We start from the raw sequence: 18,479 nt of genomic DNA on the forward strand, positions 1-18,479 counted from the left end.
AATGCATTCCAAATTACACTTTGATATATAATGCAGCATGTGTTCTGAATATATTTTTAATAATATATTCACAAATATATTGAAATATATTTTTGAAATATATTGAATATGGCCAAAATTGTAGTATTTGAAATATATGTCAATATATTTGGGAAGAACGTATTAACCCCTTCCCACCGGCGCCTCCCGGCCCTTTAAGAGTTTCAGAAGCCGGGAGGCGGGGCATGGTTTAGGGATCATGTGACTGCCGTGACGCGTCATCATGGTGGTCACATGATCGGGAAAGGTCCTGATCGAAAGAGCAGACCGGGACCTTTCCGTGAGTACCGAACATGTGTGCTGGGAGCGTGCAGGGCGCGCGCTCTCAGCACATATGTTTTTTCTTACCTGAACGCAAATGTGTGGCCGCTCGGCCTCTAGGCCCAGATGCCAGGGGGCTGCACATTTGTGTGTGGCCAGTGTAAAGGAGTTAAGAATGTATTTTTAAAATATATTTAAAATATATTTTTCTTCCATGTGGATCTCGTCACTGGCTGTGATTGACAGCACCCAGTGCCAATGGCTTCTGCTGCTGTTTCTAAGCCAATGAGGAGCCAGCACAGCAGTTGCTCTCTGCCACATTGCTAGAATGGAATAGAGTACGTAATAGGGGGCTGCAGGGGAGCTGCATACTGAAGGTTTTTACCTTCATGCATAGAATGCACAAAGGTAAAAAAAACCCTCAGGCTTTATAACCTCTTTAAAATGAAACTACGCCAACAATAATTGCAATAAAAGTAAATACACATATTCCTATTTAGGCTTTTTATCAAAGCCATGTACATGCTATAACCTACATTTTATAGCATTTTTTTTTTGCATGCATTGCTGACACTTTTGACACTTTGTGGGAACCAGTGATACTAATACAGTGATCAGTGCTTAAAAATATGCACTGTGACTGTACTAATGACACTGGCTGGGAAGGGGTTAAACATATAGTGCAGTAAAATGGTTAAATGTGTGCCTAACCAGTAATTTTGTGTGTACTATGTGGTGCTTTCACTGATGGATGTGCTGGTTTTTATCCCCTGCTTTGCAGGGAAACAAAATCCAGCAAATCCCAGCTGACAGGACAGAGCTCTGCCTTGTTTACATAGACAGAGCTCTGTTCTGTCATTCACCTTGTCGATCAGTGGGTGTTGGCGGTAATCCATTGGCCAGCACCCACTGCTTGGCTTGTGTTGTGTCTAATCACAGTACAGCTGGGTCGCCAGCAGCGCGCACATGCACCCCCTGCCCAGAAGTGCTGGATCACATACTAGGTACATCATCCAGCACAGGAGACACATTCTGCCACCGTATAACTAAGTTATGTGGTCAGCAAGTGGTTAATCCACAAAAATGCTGTGTGTAGTTGCTAGGGGAGGAACAAAAGAGACATATAATAGATTGTTACTTGAATGACAGCTTTGAGACTGCTGGCATCACATCCAAGGAGGTGGAACCCATCAGCTGTCTCAAGGCTTTTAGATGTCTATACAAGGCAGGCTTTTACAGGTAAAAACAAGCATAAAATGTGTCAAACACACCAATAACCTTAGGAAAAGGTGTTTGTTGAAATTAATAGTATGGTGACAGGGTCTCTTTAAAGGTTTTATATATGGGAGAAGGTGTATGTATTGGAATCTTGTACTGTATTTTGTTATCATGTGCCTTGAAATACACAATTAATTAAAATTCTCTTTCCATCAAACTCAGTCAAACCCAGCCCATGTAACAGACAAGGATTTAGCACTGAATTAGCATGATCCAAAACTAAAAGAAAAAAGTTTTCTTGACATACACTTTAACAAGGTAAACCAGAGATAGACTGACAAACTATATATATATGGGATGCATTATACAATAAATTCTTAATTTACACTTACAATTGAGGGCAATTGCAAAGGCAGCCTTAATGGTATACAAAGACTGTAGCCGGGATACTTTGCATTGTAGCATGGCAAAAATGATTCCCCTTGTCACATTAGGTGGGCAGTGGTGAACCTAACCCATTTAAGTGAATTGATCTGTTTGCAACTGCCCCACAACTTTTTATAATGCAGGTGGTTGCAGCGTGGTGGCCACATGGAAGAAAAATATATTTTAAATATATTTAAAAAATATCCTTCCCAAATATATTGACATATATTTGAAATACTACAATTTTGGCCATATTAAATATATTTCAATAAATATATATATATATATATATATATATATATATATATATATATATATATATATACTGTATGTTGAAACGCGTTTTTATTACAAAATATATGAAAACTATTTTTAAAATTACATTTTCAAATATACTGTATGTCTTTAAAAATACATTTAATCTACATTTTTGAAATGCATTTACAAATATATGTCAACGTATATGTTAAAATGACTTTTATATATGTGAAAAAAATCTGAAGAAAATATTTTAAAAATATATATTTTTCATATATTTTGTAATATCTAAAAATTGCATTTCAACATGCAGTATATATAATATATATATATATTATATATATAATTTTTTTTAATATATATTGAATACAGCCAACATTTTAATATTTCAAATATATGTCAATATATTTGGGAAGAATATTTTAAAAATATATTTCAAATATATTTTTCTTCCATGTGGGGTTGCAGGCTTTTAGGGGTTAAAACAGGCAGTGAGATAGCAACATAATGCCTGTCAAACGCCCCTGAAAACCTGCCATGGATTAATATTCAAAGGGGCATACCATGCATAAATGAGCCCAAACATTGGAAATTATAAATGGTACCATGTTGGCTTGCTTGTGGTCAAGTTTCAATTACTGTATCTAGATTATTTTCTGGAAAACAATGACATAGCTAATGATTTGACAGTGAATATCCCAACATGTCAATACTATTAGTCACTTAAGATGATTAAAGTGTGTTCATGTCAGCAGGTATAGTATGAGATTTTTAATCATGGATATTTCCTATGAATAGACCTGCACCTGTGTATGGGGTGTTTTATTATAAAATAATCTTGCTCTAAATTAATGTTTAAAGGAGTAAAAACAGCAAATGAAAAGTATAAACTTGAGATATAACTAAATGCAATTTTTTGTTTTCAATTTGGATAGAGTGGTTCAGGGTTAGTACATTTACAAAAAGATACTAAGACACAGAGGGGTTTATTTACTAAAGCTGGAGAGTCCAAAATCAGACTCCGTTCTGCATAGAAACCAATCAGCTTCTAACCTCAGCTTGTTCAATGAAGCTTTGGCAATGAAACCTGGAAGCTGATTGGTTTCTATGCAGAAGGGAGTCTGATTTTGGACTCTTCAGCTTTAGTAAATAAACCCCACAGTATCCATTTTGAATAGGCTATGTAACAGTGGGCCACAGTGGGCCTAACACTGCACTGCATTCTGACAGTCATACACAAACACGAGAGAAGAGCGCACAATCTCTGGTGCAATACCTTTTATTTTATGGTAAAAACTAGATAAAAATACACTCACAAGCAAAAATGAATCAATGACATCTCCCCATCACGGTACTATGCACCATGATCCTCTCACCGCCCTTGATAGGAGCTCCAGCTGACAGTGTGGATATGGCAGCAGACCTGGATGGAATGCAGTTGCCACTGTGCTTCATCTCATACATGCTGTCAGTGCATCACAAAATGAGAACTTCATTAGAAGCAAGGAAAGAACACAGAGTTTACAATTCATATACATAAAGTCCAATGAGAGTGCCATACAAATGTCCAAAGGTCCAAGGAGTTTAATGATAGAATTAATTCACAGCAGAAAAAAGCCAAAGCGTTTTGGGGGAAAACACAATTCCCCTTCATCGGGGCCTAGGAATTTTGACTGTGCTTAAAGTATTACTAAACCCACAACAGTAAAATCAGTCTGTATATGCAGTAAAGCATGCTTGTGATACTCACTGTGGAACCTAAGGGGTTAATCCTCTGCATTGTGTAAAAAGGCCGTTTGATCCTGTTTTCTCTGCCCCTCCTCTTGTTCAAATGTCCACCAAATTATCTCCTGATAAGAAAAAACTGAACCCGTAGCCACATGCACATGCTCAGCTTGGTGTGTATTCTTAGAGAGGGTTTTTTTTTCTTGGGAGAGTGCATGTGATCAGCACAGGGCCAATCAGCACTGGCCAGACAGGGGGTCAGGGGTTTTGCATCCTTCTAGAGCAGACTGAAAAAACTCCTCCTACAAGCTGTAACCAGTGCTCTGCTGAACACCCATAGAAGTCACAAGACTGCTCTAACTGCTGATGAGAAAATGTATTTAGCAGTTTATATTTACTAAAATAATTGCATCTCCATGTTGTGTGTCCTGTGGGAGCCCAGATATAGTGTATGCAGGGTCCTGGGTTTAGTAACACTGTAACCTCCCTGGCGGTATTCCCGAGTGTAGTTCGGGGTTAACTTTCAGTACCAGAAGCGGTAACCTTGAGCTTCATTCGGGAATACTCTGCAGCGGTTCTCCAGCGATCCCTGTTTAACTTACCTTGTCCTGCACTCCTGCGATGTCCCTCCTGCAGCGTCCCTGGCCATCTCCTCCGGCCGATGTCAGCATCCGTCTTCCGGGTTCCGTTCCTTGCGAGCGTCGTGACGTACGGGGACGGAATTGGCAAGAAATTCAAAAATGTCAAAATGTGACATTCACTAAATACACTAAAATTTGATAGTATTACATTACTGTATCAAACCATTTCACATACATTTTGTCCCTAGTGCTTTGTCCTGTGCCCTGCCTGCATTTTTACTGTTCTTTCTGCCTAGAAATGTCCATAGCGTCCTAAAAGCGTCCCTTTAGGTCAAAAGCGGTTTTAGATCAGCTAGAGAACAGCGATTGTAAATCAGAACCACTTGCAGAATTGAGTGATAATGATTTGTGGGGAAATTTGTCATCAGACACTGAAAACAATTTTGCAACTGAACTCAGCAATGTCGAACTTGGCGCTGTATTTCAAATTTCAGTGTTTTTGGTTTGATTACATTATTGAATAAATTTATTATTATTTTTTATGATTATTTATTATATTATAATTTATTATTTTGTGTTTCAAATTTTATCATACCCGGGATGTTTACTAGACTCTTGTTCGGACAGATTTCAGTGAGTTATTCCTAAGAATTACAGGCCTACAATAAAAAAACAACAAATTTCCATTAAAAATAATGTACGGCTTTGAGCACAGAAATACTGACATAATCAGACCGCTAGGGAGGCTACGCAGATACTGATTGCAGCAAGGGACATCACTCTTACTTGCTTTATTTACTAACATTGGCTTAACCTACACACCTGAAACTGTTCCAAGCAGTAAATCACCAATCTATTGTATCTGCTTACCTGATACCTTGTCCCCTTGGATGTTTGCCTCATATGTGCAGCTTATCAAATAAAGGAAGTCTGCACTGAAACAAATATACAGGTTGTCATTATTCTCCGCCTCCTATAAAAGCTAGCTGCCTGGCTTTCTCTAGTTGCAGTACAAGCATGTAGCCAGTGAAATCTGAGTGAAATCAGAACTCCTAATCTACATCTTAGTTTCCATGTCAGTTACTTATTTCCATACAAGTTTCTTTAAACTCATAATGGTTCTGATCGTACATTGTTAAAGTGTTACTAAACCCACAACAGTAAAATCAGCCTGTATATGCAGTACAGCATGCTTGTTATACTCACTGTGGAACCTACGGGTTAATCCTTTGTATTGTGTAAAAAGGCCATTTGATCCTGTCTTGTCTGCCCCTCCTCTTGTTCAGATGTCCACCTGATAAGACAGACTGAACCAGTAGCCACATGCACATGCTCAGTTTAGTGTGTATTGCTATTTTTTTTTTTTTCTTGGGAGAGTGCAAGTGATCAGCACAGGGCCAATCAGCACTGTCCAGATAGAGATCAGGGGTTTTGCATCCTTCTAGAGCAGAAAGAAAACTTCTACAAGCTTTAACCAGTGCTTTGCTGAAGTGCTGAAGTCACAAGGCTGCTTTAACTGCTGATGAGAAAAGGTATTTAGTAGTTTATATTTACTAAAATAATTGCATCTCCATATTCTGTGTACTGTGGAAGACTGGATATAGTGAATGCAGGGTCCTGGGTTTAGTAACACTTTAAGGTAACCAAGTGTCTAGATCAGTGGTCGGCAAGCCGCGGCTCGCGAGTCACATGCAGCTCTTTACACGCTTTAATGCGGCTCTTGTGTGCCGGGCGCCCGCTCCCCTCCCTCCTCTCGGGCGGCAGGGACTCTGCAGCGTGATCCAAAAAAAAAACAGCCAGGGCAGCGCGCTCAAATGCAATGATTGGCCAGTCTCGCTGCCACTCACATCCTGATAGCCAGTGATTGGCTGTCAGGATGTGTGTAGGCGGGGCAGCGTGACGAACGTGAGAGGAGCTAGGCTCCTCTCACAGTCCGCCCTGAAGACCGGAACGGCGCGGGAACACGGCGAGAGGAACGCGCGGAGCAAAGGTAAGTGAATTGACACAGGGGGGACTTGGCTTACTACTTGATACTTACTTACTACTACTATATGAGGGATGAATTAATATGGGGGATGAATTACTATGGGGGATGAATTACTATATGGGGGATGAATTACTATGGGGGATGAATTACTATATGGGGGATGAATTACTATATGGGGGATGAATTACTATAGGGGGGATGAATTACTATAGGGGGGATGAATTACTATAGGGGGGATGAATTACTATGGGGGATGAATTACTATATGGGGGATGAATTACTATATGGGGGATGAATTACTATGGGGGATGAATTACTATATGGGGGATTAATTACTATGGGGGATGAATTACTATATGGGGGATGAATTACTATATGGGGGATGAATTACTATATGGGGGATGAATTACTATATGGAGGATGAATTACTATATGGGGGATGAATTACTATGGGGGATGAATTACTATATGGGAGATGTATTTTCAGTTTTAAAAATGTGGCTCTCAAAATAAATTTCAATCGTGGTTTTGGCGAGATTTGGCTCAGTTGAAAAAAAAGGTTGCCCACCACTGGTCTAGATCACCCAAACAACCTTTTCACCTCTTCACTGCCAAGAGGGATTTCAGCCTTTGTGAGCCTTCTTCTGTGCATTATGGACGGAGGTCCCATACTGCTACTGTGGCAACAATCACACACTTGGTGATATTTGGCTGTGTTCTGTATGTATATTATTAATAGCCCCACTTCTCATTACAAACTAGAAGGGGTGAATTTGTGAATCCTTCTTGCAAGGCAGGCGCAGCTGGCACAAGCTAATAGTGGTGTCATCTGTTGCCAAGAGAAGCTGAGGCTGCGGATTATGCAACAAGTATATCAGCTGAGATGGCAAAACTCCAAACTGAAGTCAACCCAAGAAATTTACTGTAGGAAATGAAGAGCAAAGTAATATATTGCCCCTAGCACTTATGTACTTAGCACTGCTTGTGTGTGTCCACATGGACAGCAAGGATTTACTCACCTTGGAGGAGGAAGCCCGAAAACAGGCACTTGTAATTTTCTAGTGGTAAGCTACAGCTGGCAAGTGGGATTCAATTCAATCAAAATTTGCAAACCATTGACATGGTATAAAAGTGGTTGCTCAGTGGAACAAAGATTTTCCCACCACTTGTGTGATTGTACCAGAACATGCTGATTTCCCTGTGGGATATCCATCCATCTGGAGTACAAGACCATAGAGGAAAGCAAGCTTGGTTCCATGGAGAGGAGATATTGGAGTGCTTTTTTACTTGCTAATAAAAAGCTGGTCACTCTGATGTGATGAGTAGGGATGAGCCCAGGCATGTGTGTTTGGATCCTAGTCTGAATCCACCGGAGTGATCCCACCAGAAAGAGGCATTCCTTGCCCTGTAGCTGCACATACAGTGTACATACCCCTGGTATAAAGTATGTGAGGCTGCAAGCTGGGGAATTCTTTGACCAGTTATTATTGGCAAAGTACAGGGATAGCTTCCTGGTGGGATCACTCAGGTGGGTTTATACCATGATGCAAACATGCATGCCTTGTGATATATATATCATCAAATTAAAATGATATTAAAGGAATTAAAAAACAAAACAAAAAAACGTTATAATTACCTGCTCCGTGAAGTGGTTTTGCACAGGGGAGCCCCGATCCTCCTCCTCTCAGGTCCCACTCTCCTGCCGAATGCCCCCAGAGCAAGTAGCTTGCTATGGGGGCACCCAAGCAGGCATGCTCCTGAGCCGCTGCTCTGTTTGTCCATTCACACACAGAGCCATGGCTCAGCTCTGCCCCCTCTCTCTCCTCATTGGCTCACTGGTTGTTATTGACAGCAATGGTAGCCAATGACCCTCACTGCTGTCTCAACCAATGAGGAGGTGTCTCAACCAATGAGGAGGGAGAGTCCCCAGACAGCCTCATTGATTGAGATAGCAGTGGAATGCAGGTATAAAAAACTTTGAGCCTATACAACCACTTTAAATGATTATTCAAGATTTCAAATAGAGATATGCAGTATTGTTTCATGTTCATTTTGTATAGCCTCCCTGGCGGTATTCCCGAGTGTAGCTCGGGGTAAAGTTTCAGTACCACAAGTGGTAACCCCGAGCTACACTCGGGCTTCGGGATCCCTCGATCACTTACCTTGTCCTGTGCTCCCACAATGTCCCTCCTGCAGTGTCCCCTGTAATGTCCTCCAGCGGATGCCGGCATCTGTCATCTGTTCCGTCCCCTGCGACGTCAGGACGTATGGGGGACGGAACTGGTGGGAAATTTGAAAATGACAAAAAGTGACATTCACTAAACACACTAAAATCACATAGTAAAACATTACTGTAGCAAACCATTTCACATACATTTTGTCCCGAGTGCTTTGTCCTGTGCCCTGCCTGCATTTTTACTGTTCTTTCTGCCTGGAAACTGAGAAACGTCCATGGCGTCCAAAAAGCGTCCCTTTAGGTCAAAAGCGGTTTTAGACCAGCTAGAGAACAGCGATAGAAAATCAGAACCACTTGCAGAATTGAGTGATAATGATTCGTGGGGGAATTCGTCATCAGACATTGAAAACGATTCTGCGACTTTGCTCAGTGATGTGCGAACTTGGCGCTATGTTTCCAATTTCAGTGTTTTTGATTTGATTTATATTATTGAATTAAATGTTTTATTATATTATTATTTTTTATGATTATTTATTATATTATAATTTATGATTTCGTGTTTCAAATTTTAACATACCCAGGATGTTTACTAGACTCTTGTTCGGACAGATTTCAGTGAGTTATTACTAAAAATTACAGGTCTACAATAAAAAAAATACATATTTCAATGCAAAAAAATGTACCGCTTTGAGCACAGAAATAAGGACATAATCAGACCGCTAGGGAGGTTAAAGGAGTATTAAAACCACAAAAGCAAATGTTAATTGCATTGCTACTTAAAAATTCTTAGATATAGTGTGTGCATTAGATTTCTTTTTAGTAGGGATGCACCGAAATTTCGGTGGCCGAAACATTTCGACCGAAAACATCCCTTTCGGCAGTTGGCTGAAATAAAAAAAAAAAAACAGATACAGGTGAAATAACCCCTCCCCTCGTGGCTGACCACCCGCCCGCCGCTACCACTCATCCGCCCGCCGCTGCCGCCCGGTAGTTCTCAGCCTTACCTGAGAAACCATCGATCCCGACGCTGGGCATAGAGATGAGTGGCGGCCATCTTTCCTTCACTTTCCGTTCCGGCCATTTTTTTTTTTTTACAGCACTAGATCAATGTTTTTGTTTGATCTAATGATTTACATTGTAGAGGAGAGATGTGGGGTCTTACTGACCCCATATCTCTCCATAAAGAGGACATGTCACTAATTATTTCTATCACAAGGGATGCATGCATTTATCACAAGTTTGGCTTCTATCGCTTAGTGTATCTAAATCTGCTAGTACATCTAACATTTTCCTCCCTCCAGACTGAAAATGTGCTGCCCAAAGGTGCCCCCATGCTCATTCATCCAGAGTGGGGGCACTCTAATACAGAAGGTATGCTATTGGCCAGATCACTAAGAGAAAACAGGGGGGAAAAGCAAAAAAACAATTAGAAAACCAATGCAGCAAACTCATCTAATCATTGGTAAGCTGCAATATATTTCATTTTTGGTTTTGGGTTTAATGCGGATTTATTTCCACATGTTATTGCTGCCTGTTATTTGTTTTTATCATTAGAATCTCATTTGTTAAGGTGTACAGCATACTGTATTTCCAAGATATTAGCATACCCTACACTAAATAGTTACCGTACATAGAAGCATGGTGTTACCAGTTCATGTGATTAGTAAGTATCTTAAGGCATGAGTGTAACTGCAAAGCATAGCTCTCTAAAGGACAAGTTTCAGGTTTAAAGAAGAACTTTAGACAAGCAGCTAAATACACCATTTAATACATATGTAAACTTTGTTTTACCTACCAAAGGATTTGTAATTGTATTTTTTTTGGGGGGGGGGATTTTTTTTTTTTTTTGTTCAGTGACTTCTGAGATGTATTCACTTCTTCCAGGTAGCATAGCCAGGTCTCTGGCCTAACTTTTTTCCACTGCAGTTAAAGCAGTATAGATTTATCATGGACCTATCTCTTCCTCAGATAGTGACAGCTCTTTGGATCTCATCTTGAGAGTTGACAGCAACAGATTCCAAATGCAAATAGCACACTTGAAATGAACTCTGGATCTTTTATCTGCTCATTGTAATTGGGATAATGAGGGAATAACACACACCTGGCCATAGAACAGCTGTGAAGCCAATTGTCCCATTACTTTTGGTCCCTTAACAAGTGGGAGGCACATATGCAAACTGTTGTAATTCCTACACCGTTCACCTGATTTGGATGTAAATACCCTCAAATTAAAGCTGACAGTCTGCAGTTAAAGCACATCTTGTTTGTTTCATTTCAAATCCATTGTGGCGGTGTATAGAGCCAAAAATTTTAGAATTGTGTCGATGTCCCAATATTTATGGACCTGACTGTATAAGCCACAGGAGGGCCTCTTTACTTCACTTTAGTCACATAAACGGAGATACAAGGATGGTAATGAAGTGGACAGGCAAAGCACAGGTTCACAATCATATAGCCCTGCTCAATATCCAAGTGACAAATAATTAAATGTAGTTTTATTTGGTGTTTGTTGAAATATACACTATGTCTAAAAACAACTTTGGCCACTACACAATAAAAGTGGCCTAAGAGTACACATCTGAAATCCGGCACTGACAGCTGTAAATAACGTGATGAAATTACATTGTTGATGTTCTATTGATGATATAGCCGTGCAATATTAATGCACTATTTAGTGCTATCCTTTTTTGCTTTTGAATCCTATTTCAGTACTTTATAGTCGTAATATTAATACCCTGTATTTATAAAGTAATCTATAATGAAGCTATTGCCTTTTTATCTTCTAGGGCTCCTGACAACGCACCGCTGAAAAGCAAAATGATCTATGCCAGTTCCAAAGATGCCATTAAGAAGAAGTTCACAGGTTTGAACTTTTACTCTTCACTCCATTGATTCCTTGGTGTCCCCCCTGTAGTCCGGTTCACCGGCCGCCCTGTGTTCCTAGCACCGGTATCTTCAGTGTGGGCACCTAGCCGTTACAGCTTGCAGCTTTACAGCTGGGTGCCCACTGCACACGGTTTCTGAATGGTCCTGTAGTCTTCTGGAATCTGGGGATCTGGACCTAGGCGATTGCAGCGGAAGTGGGAGCGGGTACCTATCAATTTTTGAGTACCCACTCCCCAAAGGTGCTAATCCTTAATAGCGAGTGGGGGACTAGTCTTTAAAGCAGAACTTATCCTTTTTGGTGGAGCTCTGCTTTTACCCATTCTCAGTCAGTGTCATTAGTACAGTGTATAGTATTATCATTGATCACTGTATTAATGTCACTGGTGATGTCAGTGTCAGCTCCCACCCAGTGACAGTTAGTGTCAGATTGCCCGCCTCGCTATCACAGTCTCACTATAAGTCGCTGATCATCTCCATTAGTAGTATAAAAAATAAAATAAAAAAATAAATATATGTATGTATGTATGTATATATATATATATATATATATATATATATATATATATATATAAAAATAAATAAATGAATGAAAATTCCAGTATATATACCATAGTTTGTAGACGTTATAACTTTCATGGAAATCAATATATACTTATTGGGATTTTGTTTATACCAAAGACTTATAGCAGAATACATTTTGGCCTAAATTTATGAAGAAATTAGATTTTTGTATGTTTTTATTGGAAATGTTTTATAGCAGAAAGCAAAAAAATGTTTTTTCAGTATTTTTTCATTTATATAATAAAACATAAAAAACCCAGTGGTGATCAAATACCACCAAAAGAAAGCTCTATTTGTGTGAAAAAAATTATATAAATTTAATTTGGGTATAGCGTTGCATGACTGCGCAATTACCAGTTAAAGTAGTGCAGTCATGAATAGCAAAAAAATGGCCTGATCATGAAGGGTGTAAAGCTTTCCGGAGCTGAAGTGGTTAAACCCTCCTATCGCTTTCAGACAAGGAAGCTGCCATCTTAGCCTTTGATCATCAACTGTCATGATGCTGCACATGGGATTGGTCATGACACCAGACATTTGATAGTTTGGAGACAGTTACATCATATCACATGCTGGGAATGTAACGGTTTTCTGAAAACTGTTAAATCAATGGGTTTAGTTCTGCTTCACCCCCGGTTCACATCTATGCGGGTGGTGCCGCTGCGGATCCACACGAAAATCCGTGCAGCCGCACCACCCGCACAGAGAATTGCGGACCCGCGGGTGGGTGGCATTAGTTCTAATGGCATGCCGCCCGCACTGGGAAATGCAACTGTACTGGGAACCGAGGTTCCCGTGCGGGCTGCGTTTTCCAAAGTAGTACAGGGCCTTTTTTCCCTGCGTGTCACAGGCACGGGAGTCCATTCAAATGAACGGGCTCTCGTGCCCGAGCAAAACACGGCCTGCCCGGCCGCATAGGTGTGAACCTAGGATCAATGTATCTAGCTGATTTAACTGAAAGTTCAGTCAGGTGATAATGGCTGAAGTGTTTTTAACATGTAACTATTTGTTGACTGTCAACAGTTTCCAACATGTCATCTTTATTGTTCCTAGGCATCAAACACGAGTGGCAAGTGAATGGCATGGATGATATCAAAGACCGAAGCACCCTGGCAGATAAACTAGGAGGCAATGTGGTTATTTCACTTGAAGGTGTTCCATTAAAATGAACGCAATTCCTTTTGTTGCGGAAGCTTATAGTACCTACCATATCAGTTCCTGTTCTGACCACATGGAAGGTTCTAGGTTTTTGTTTTATTTATTGAATTCTTTTTTTGATTATTTTCCTCTGTGAAAACAATAAACCACATTGGTGCTTGGAAAAATGAAGTGAACTAACACCGTACAAAACTGTCATATTATTAAAGTATAAGGAACAGCGTGTTTTAACAGGGTTATCACAGGTTTTCAACCTGCTTTGCATTTTTCTATACCCGTTCCTCAGATGGGGTTTAAACCCCTTTTTTTTGGTTTTGTTAATGCTTGAGACTGGATTCACACTGTTCTGTGTGCATTGTAGCGAGCATGGTAAGGCAGATGTGTGGGTGTGGATGCGCCCATATAGTTTCCCTTTATCTTTTCCATTAAACTGCGGCGCATAGATGTGAACCAGCCATATAGGAAAGAATTGGATTTTTACTTGAAATACATTTTCATGCAGCAAAATGTATGAGTTTTGCTGCATGAAAACAGACAAGTGTAGGTGGGACCTGGAGACCAGAGACAATCTGATCATGGGGGCAATGTTATAGAATCATAAAATAAAAATGGCAGTTACTGGGTGTACAATAGCCATGGCTTCCTAGCACCCACACCATGAAAGTAAATGAACAGTGGACTTTCCATAGCTAAACCGTGTTCCGTAGTTAAAGTGTGTTCATGTAAACACATGAAAACAGACAAGTGTAGGTGGGACCTGGAGACCAGAGACAATCTGATCATGGGGGCAATGTTATAGAATCATAAAATAAAAATGGCAGTTACTGGGTGTACAATAGCCATGGCTTCCTAGCACCCACACCGTGAAAGTAAATGAACAGTGGACTTTCCATAGTTAAACCATGTTCCGTAGTTAAAGTGTGTTCATGTAAACATTCATGGTAATATGCTTGTGGAATAGGGTTGCCACCTCATCCCTTTAAAACCGAACATATATTAATTACACAGGTTCTGAGGCTAATTTAATGCAGGTAAGACACTTAGGCTAGGTTCACATATGTTCAGGTGGTGCCGTTGCGGATCCACACAAAAATCCTTGCAGCCGCACCACCCACACAGAAGAATGCGGACCCATGGGCGGGTGCCAATAATTCTAATGGCACGCCGCCCGCACTGAAAATCGCAACCGCACTGGGAACCAAGGTTCCCATGCGGGCTGCGGTTTCCAAAGAAGTGAAGGGACCGGGGCACGTGAGTCCATTCAAATGAATGGGTTCTCATGCCTGCGCAAAACGCGGCCCGCACGGCCGCATATATGTGAACCAGGGATATGTGAGCTTAATTACTACCTTAATCAACCACAGAACCTGTGTAATTAACATGTGTTTGGTTTTAAAGGGATGAGGTGGCAACCCTATTGTGGAAGCATATGGAGTCTATGTGCCAGTGCTACTAGGATAAACTCATCAGGATCAGATCTGCTGCTGGTTTGAATTTATGTGCAGTCACACTGGGGTTGATTTACTAAAACTGGAGAGTGCAAAATTTGGTGCAGCTGTGCATGGTAGCCAATCAGCTCCTAACGTCAGCTGGATCAGTTAAGCTTTGACAAAAAGAAAGATTGGTTTCTATGCAGAGTTGCACCAGATTTTGCACTCTCCAGCTTTAGTAAATCAACCCCAGTGTATCCTGGTAAAAATATACAAGTATGCATGTATTGCTTAAAACACATTACAGTTTGACTGTATAATAAATTTAGATCTACCATTGAAGACCTATGCTGTACGTAATTGGATACAGATTAAATGAAGAGTTTAGGTAAGTCACCATATTACATGGTTGTGGTAAATCCTAGGGTATTTATACAGAGATTGTACAGTCAGACTGTTAACAGTTGGTGCAGGCAGGGGCGGACTAACAACTCATGGGGCCCCCGGGCAATAGGGGATCATGGGGCCTCTGTGTGCTTGCTCAAACTCAAAAAGCCTATGAAAAAGGTACCAGGGGCATCTCATGGGGCCCCCTACTGACCCCAGGCCCTCGGGCAGTGCCAGAGTTTCCAAATGGTCAGTCCGCCCCTGGGTGCAGGTAACTATACCAGTATCAGGAGAAGGGTTAAGAAAGTCTGAATATCTACGACCTGTCTTATGACATTAATATAAAGATCCAGCCATAAAAATATTAATCATACAGTTCAACTGATACACTTAAAGAATAAGTTCATCTTTCGTAACATGTTACATGTTACACCCATGTTCATGGTGTAACTAGGGTTGCCATTTCATCCCTTTAAGCCCTCATGCACACTTGACATTTTTATAGCGGCTGTTTTTGGCTTTTGACGTTTTTTTCTACAGCTAGTAAACCCACCAGCATGTTATCCTATGTGTCCATGCACACAGACTGTAATCAACGTTTTTTGGCTGGTAAAAAAAAAACAGAACCAGGGGTTTCTAGAGGAGTTTTTTTTAACTGTAAAAACGCAGTAAAACACTGCAAACCAGCATTTTTGGACTTTTTTAATTAAAAAAACGCTAAAAAACATTAACGTGGGAAAACGGCATTATATGCTAATGCAAAAACGCTAAAAAACTTACATTTTTAACGTGACTTTACACAGCTATCGTTACCAGCGTTATCAAAACGTCAAGTGTGCATGAGGGCTAAAACTGAACACATATTAATTACACAGATTCTGTGGCTGATCAAGGTGGTAATTAAACTCACTTAGTACCTTATCTGCTATAAATTAGCCTCAGAACCTGTGTAATTAGTATGTGTGCGGTTTTAAAGGGATGAGGTTGCAACATTGGGATGTAACATGTTACGATCTGATGTGGGGGATCTTCTCCCCTCCCCGCTAGCTGTCAAATTTAAAAAAAACGTGGCTCTGCCCGCCCAACTACATCATTCATTCACAGAATTCTGTGAATGAGAGACTACAAGTCCCGGCAGCCTTAGCGGCTGTCAGCTTGGAGTCCTCAATGAACTACCAGAGTGGTAGTTCATTGATTCTTCCTGTCTGTACATCTGCTTGCTGGTACATCACTTATGAGCAAGCAAATATTCTGACACATCTGCAGGAGACCTGAATGGCACCAGCGATCTGATCACTGGCGCAATGCTGTACAGGCTCATGCAGACAAAAATAATAAATGCACATTTTTTTTCCTGCAAAATATAACAGTGAACCTTATCCTTTAAAGTAAATCTTCAACACAAAAAAAGAGGTACTGGCAAGACATTATATCAACAAAAGCCCCCTTAAAAGAAGATAAAATTATATACTGTATATACATATATATATTTATGAACTTTAAAACTGGCAGTGCTATGCATGGCACTGCTGTGGTCCTTTGCACTTTGTTTTTATGCAGGAGCGTCACAGGGGCAGGTGTATGTTCTAAAGCTATGACATTCAAAGATTTTATTTCTACACAACAGTTATTTTGCTTGCTTGAGTAAATGTTTTAAAAGAGACTCTGTCACCAATGTAAAAAAATACTGGTACAAGTATAGAAAAATCAAGTATTTCAAATGCTTATTTGCAGTGTTTTTCCTTCCCATAGATTATATAATAATACATTGCAATATGCCTTTGCACAGCCCCATCCCTCTTTGCATGTCATTGCCCTCTGCTTATCTAGGACTGTGTAATTACTGTCTAAGCTGGCCCAGCTCCTCCACCCCTCGCTTCATTTCCCTACATAACTTATTATGTAGCTGCCAGTGAAGCAGCAAAGTTGAATACTACAGAGCAGCCTTTCTCAACCTTTTCAATGCAGAGGAACCCTTGACATAACTTTCAGGTCTCAGGGAACCCCTGCTAAAAATGACTTTATCTACAATTCATGATATATTAGTGTGATAGAAGTAAGAATGTTCCTTAAACTTGTGGTCATTGGGAAGAATTACCCCCTTACAGATTGCTAAAAAGATCAACGGTGTCAGCGGGAACTTGCCTGAGAGGCAAAAATTGCTCATTGCTCAAAGAACCCCTAGCAACCTCTGGAGGAATCCTAGAGTTCCATGGAGCCCTGGTTGAGAAACCCTGCTATAGAGTGTCATTTGAGTGACATCTGAGTCAGCAAACATCACATACAAGACAGTGGTGCCCAGCAGCAGTCTCAGGGTTTTTGGATATCTACAAAAAGGAGGCTTTTACAGGCAATACCATGCATAGAGTATGTTAAATGCATAAAAATAATCTTATGGAAAGATTGTTGTTGAAATGAACAATCTGGTGACAGGGACTCTTTGTATTTAAAGTTGCATTAAAACTGCTGTCCATCACAGGGTGTATGGGCCTTGCCAAGTGAGGTATGTCATTTTGGAATCCCACACTGAGAAGTAACAGGCTGATTTGCTGTTGAGCTGTTTATTGGCATGTAAGCACAGACATTTCAAGAGGGACAGCACTGCTTGTCCTTAGGGAACCACTCAGTCAGTATTGTCATCCTATGCACACCACAACACATAGGTACAATCTGAATGGGCCTTCAAGGTATCCACATGAATTTATACATAATGACAATGTTACCTTTAGCACCAAATTAGATTTTTTTCTCTTCTCTTCCATGATGATCTGGGAGAATGAGTGAAAGTAAAAAAAAAAAAAATAAGATTGAGGGCTATTGAGGGCTGATGGGCAACAAAAAATTCCTTTCCATCAGAAACCTTTGATAAACTAGGACTATTTTCAGTCTTGTGGACAATTATTGAAATCCAATGAGGATTTTGGCAACCAATCACACATAGGCATTAATTTCCTACTTCAGAAAAAAAAATAACAGCTGGAAGATGGAAGGATGATAACAGTACCAAAGACACTATTCTTTCTGTTTAAATCACCTTGTTTTTAAATTGCAACTGTGCCAATAAACTAGTAGATGCATACTTCTGAGAGGTATACAATTTTTTTTTTAATAATTTGCATGGTAGTTTTAGGTCTGTGAAGGTTCTTATTTATCTAGGTCAGTGGTCTCCAGACTGTTTGCTTGCTTGGCACTAAATCTCTCTTTGATTTCAACAAGGGGGCAATATTCCTCCCACTAATACCAATGAAGGGACAGTATTATTCACATTGATACCAATGATGGGGCACTATTATTCACACTGATACCAATGATGGGGCACTATTATTCACACTGATACCAATGATGGGGCACTATTATTCACACTGATACCAATGACTAGGAACTTTTCC

General features: G+C 40.2%; 1 protein-coding gene across 1 annotated transcript in view; it reads left to right on the forward strand.

Annotated features, from left to right (window-relative positions):
- CFL2 (cofilin 2) overlaps positions 1 to 13,453 on the forward strand; it is a 51,485-nt gene extending 38,032 nt beyond the window's left edge. The window contains exons 3-4 of the mRNA XM_089680226.1: positions 11,458 to 11,534; positions 13,169 to 13,453. Of these exons, the coding sequence (XP_089536352.1) occupies positions 11,458 to 11,534; positions 13,169 to 13,284 (193 nt within the window). The 3' untranslated portion in view covers positions 13,285 to 13,453. The remainder of the gene's footprint in view (positions 1 to 11,457; positions 11,535 to 13,168) is intronic.
- Positions 13,454 to 18,479: the final 5,026 nt, after the last annotated feature.

This window comes from Staurois parvus, unplaced genomic scaffold, assembly GCF_062004578.1.
Source record: "Staurois parvus isolate SC_StPar_1 unplaced genomic scaffold, SC_StPar_1.0 ptg000237l, whole genome shotgun sequence".
NCBI lineage: Eukaryota > Metazoa > Chordata > Amphibia > Anura > Ranidae > Staurois > Staurois parvus.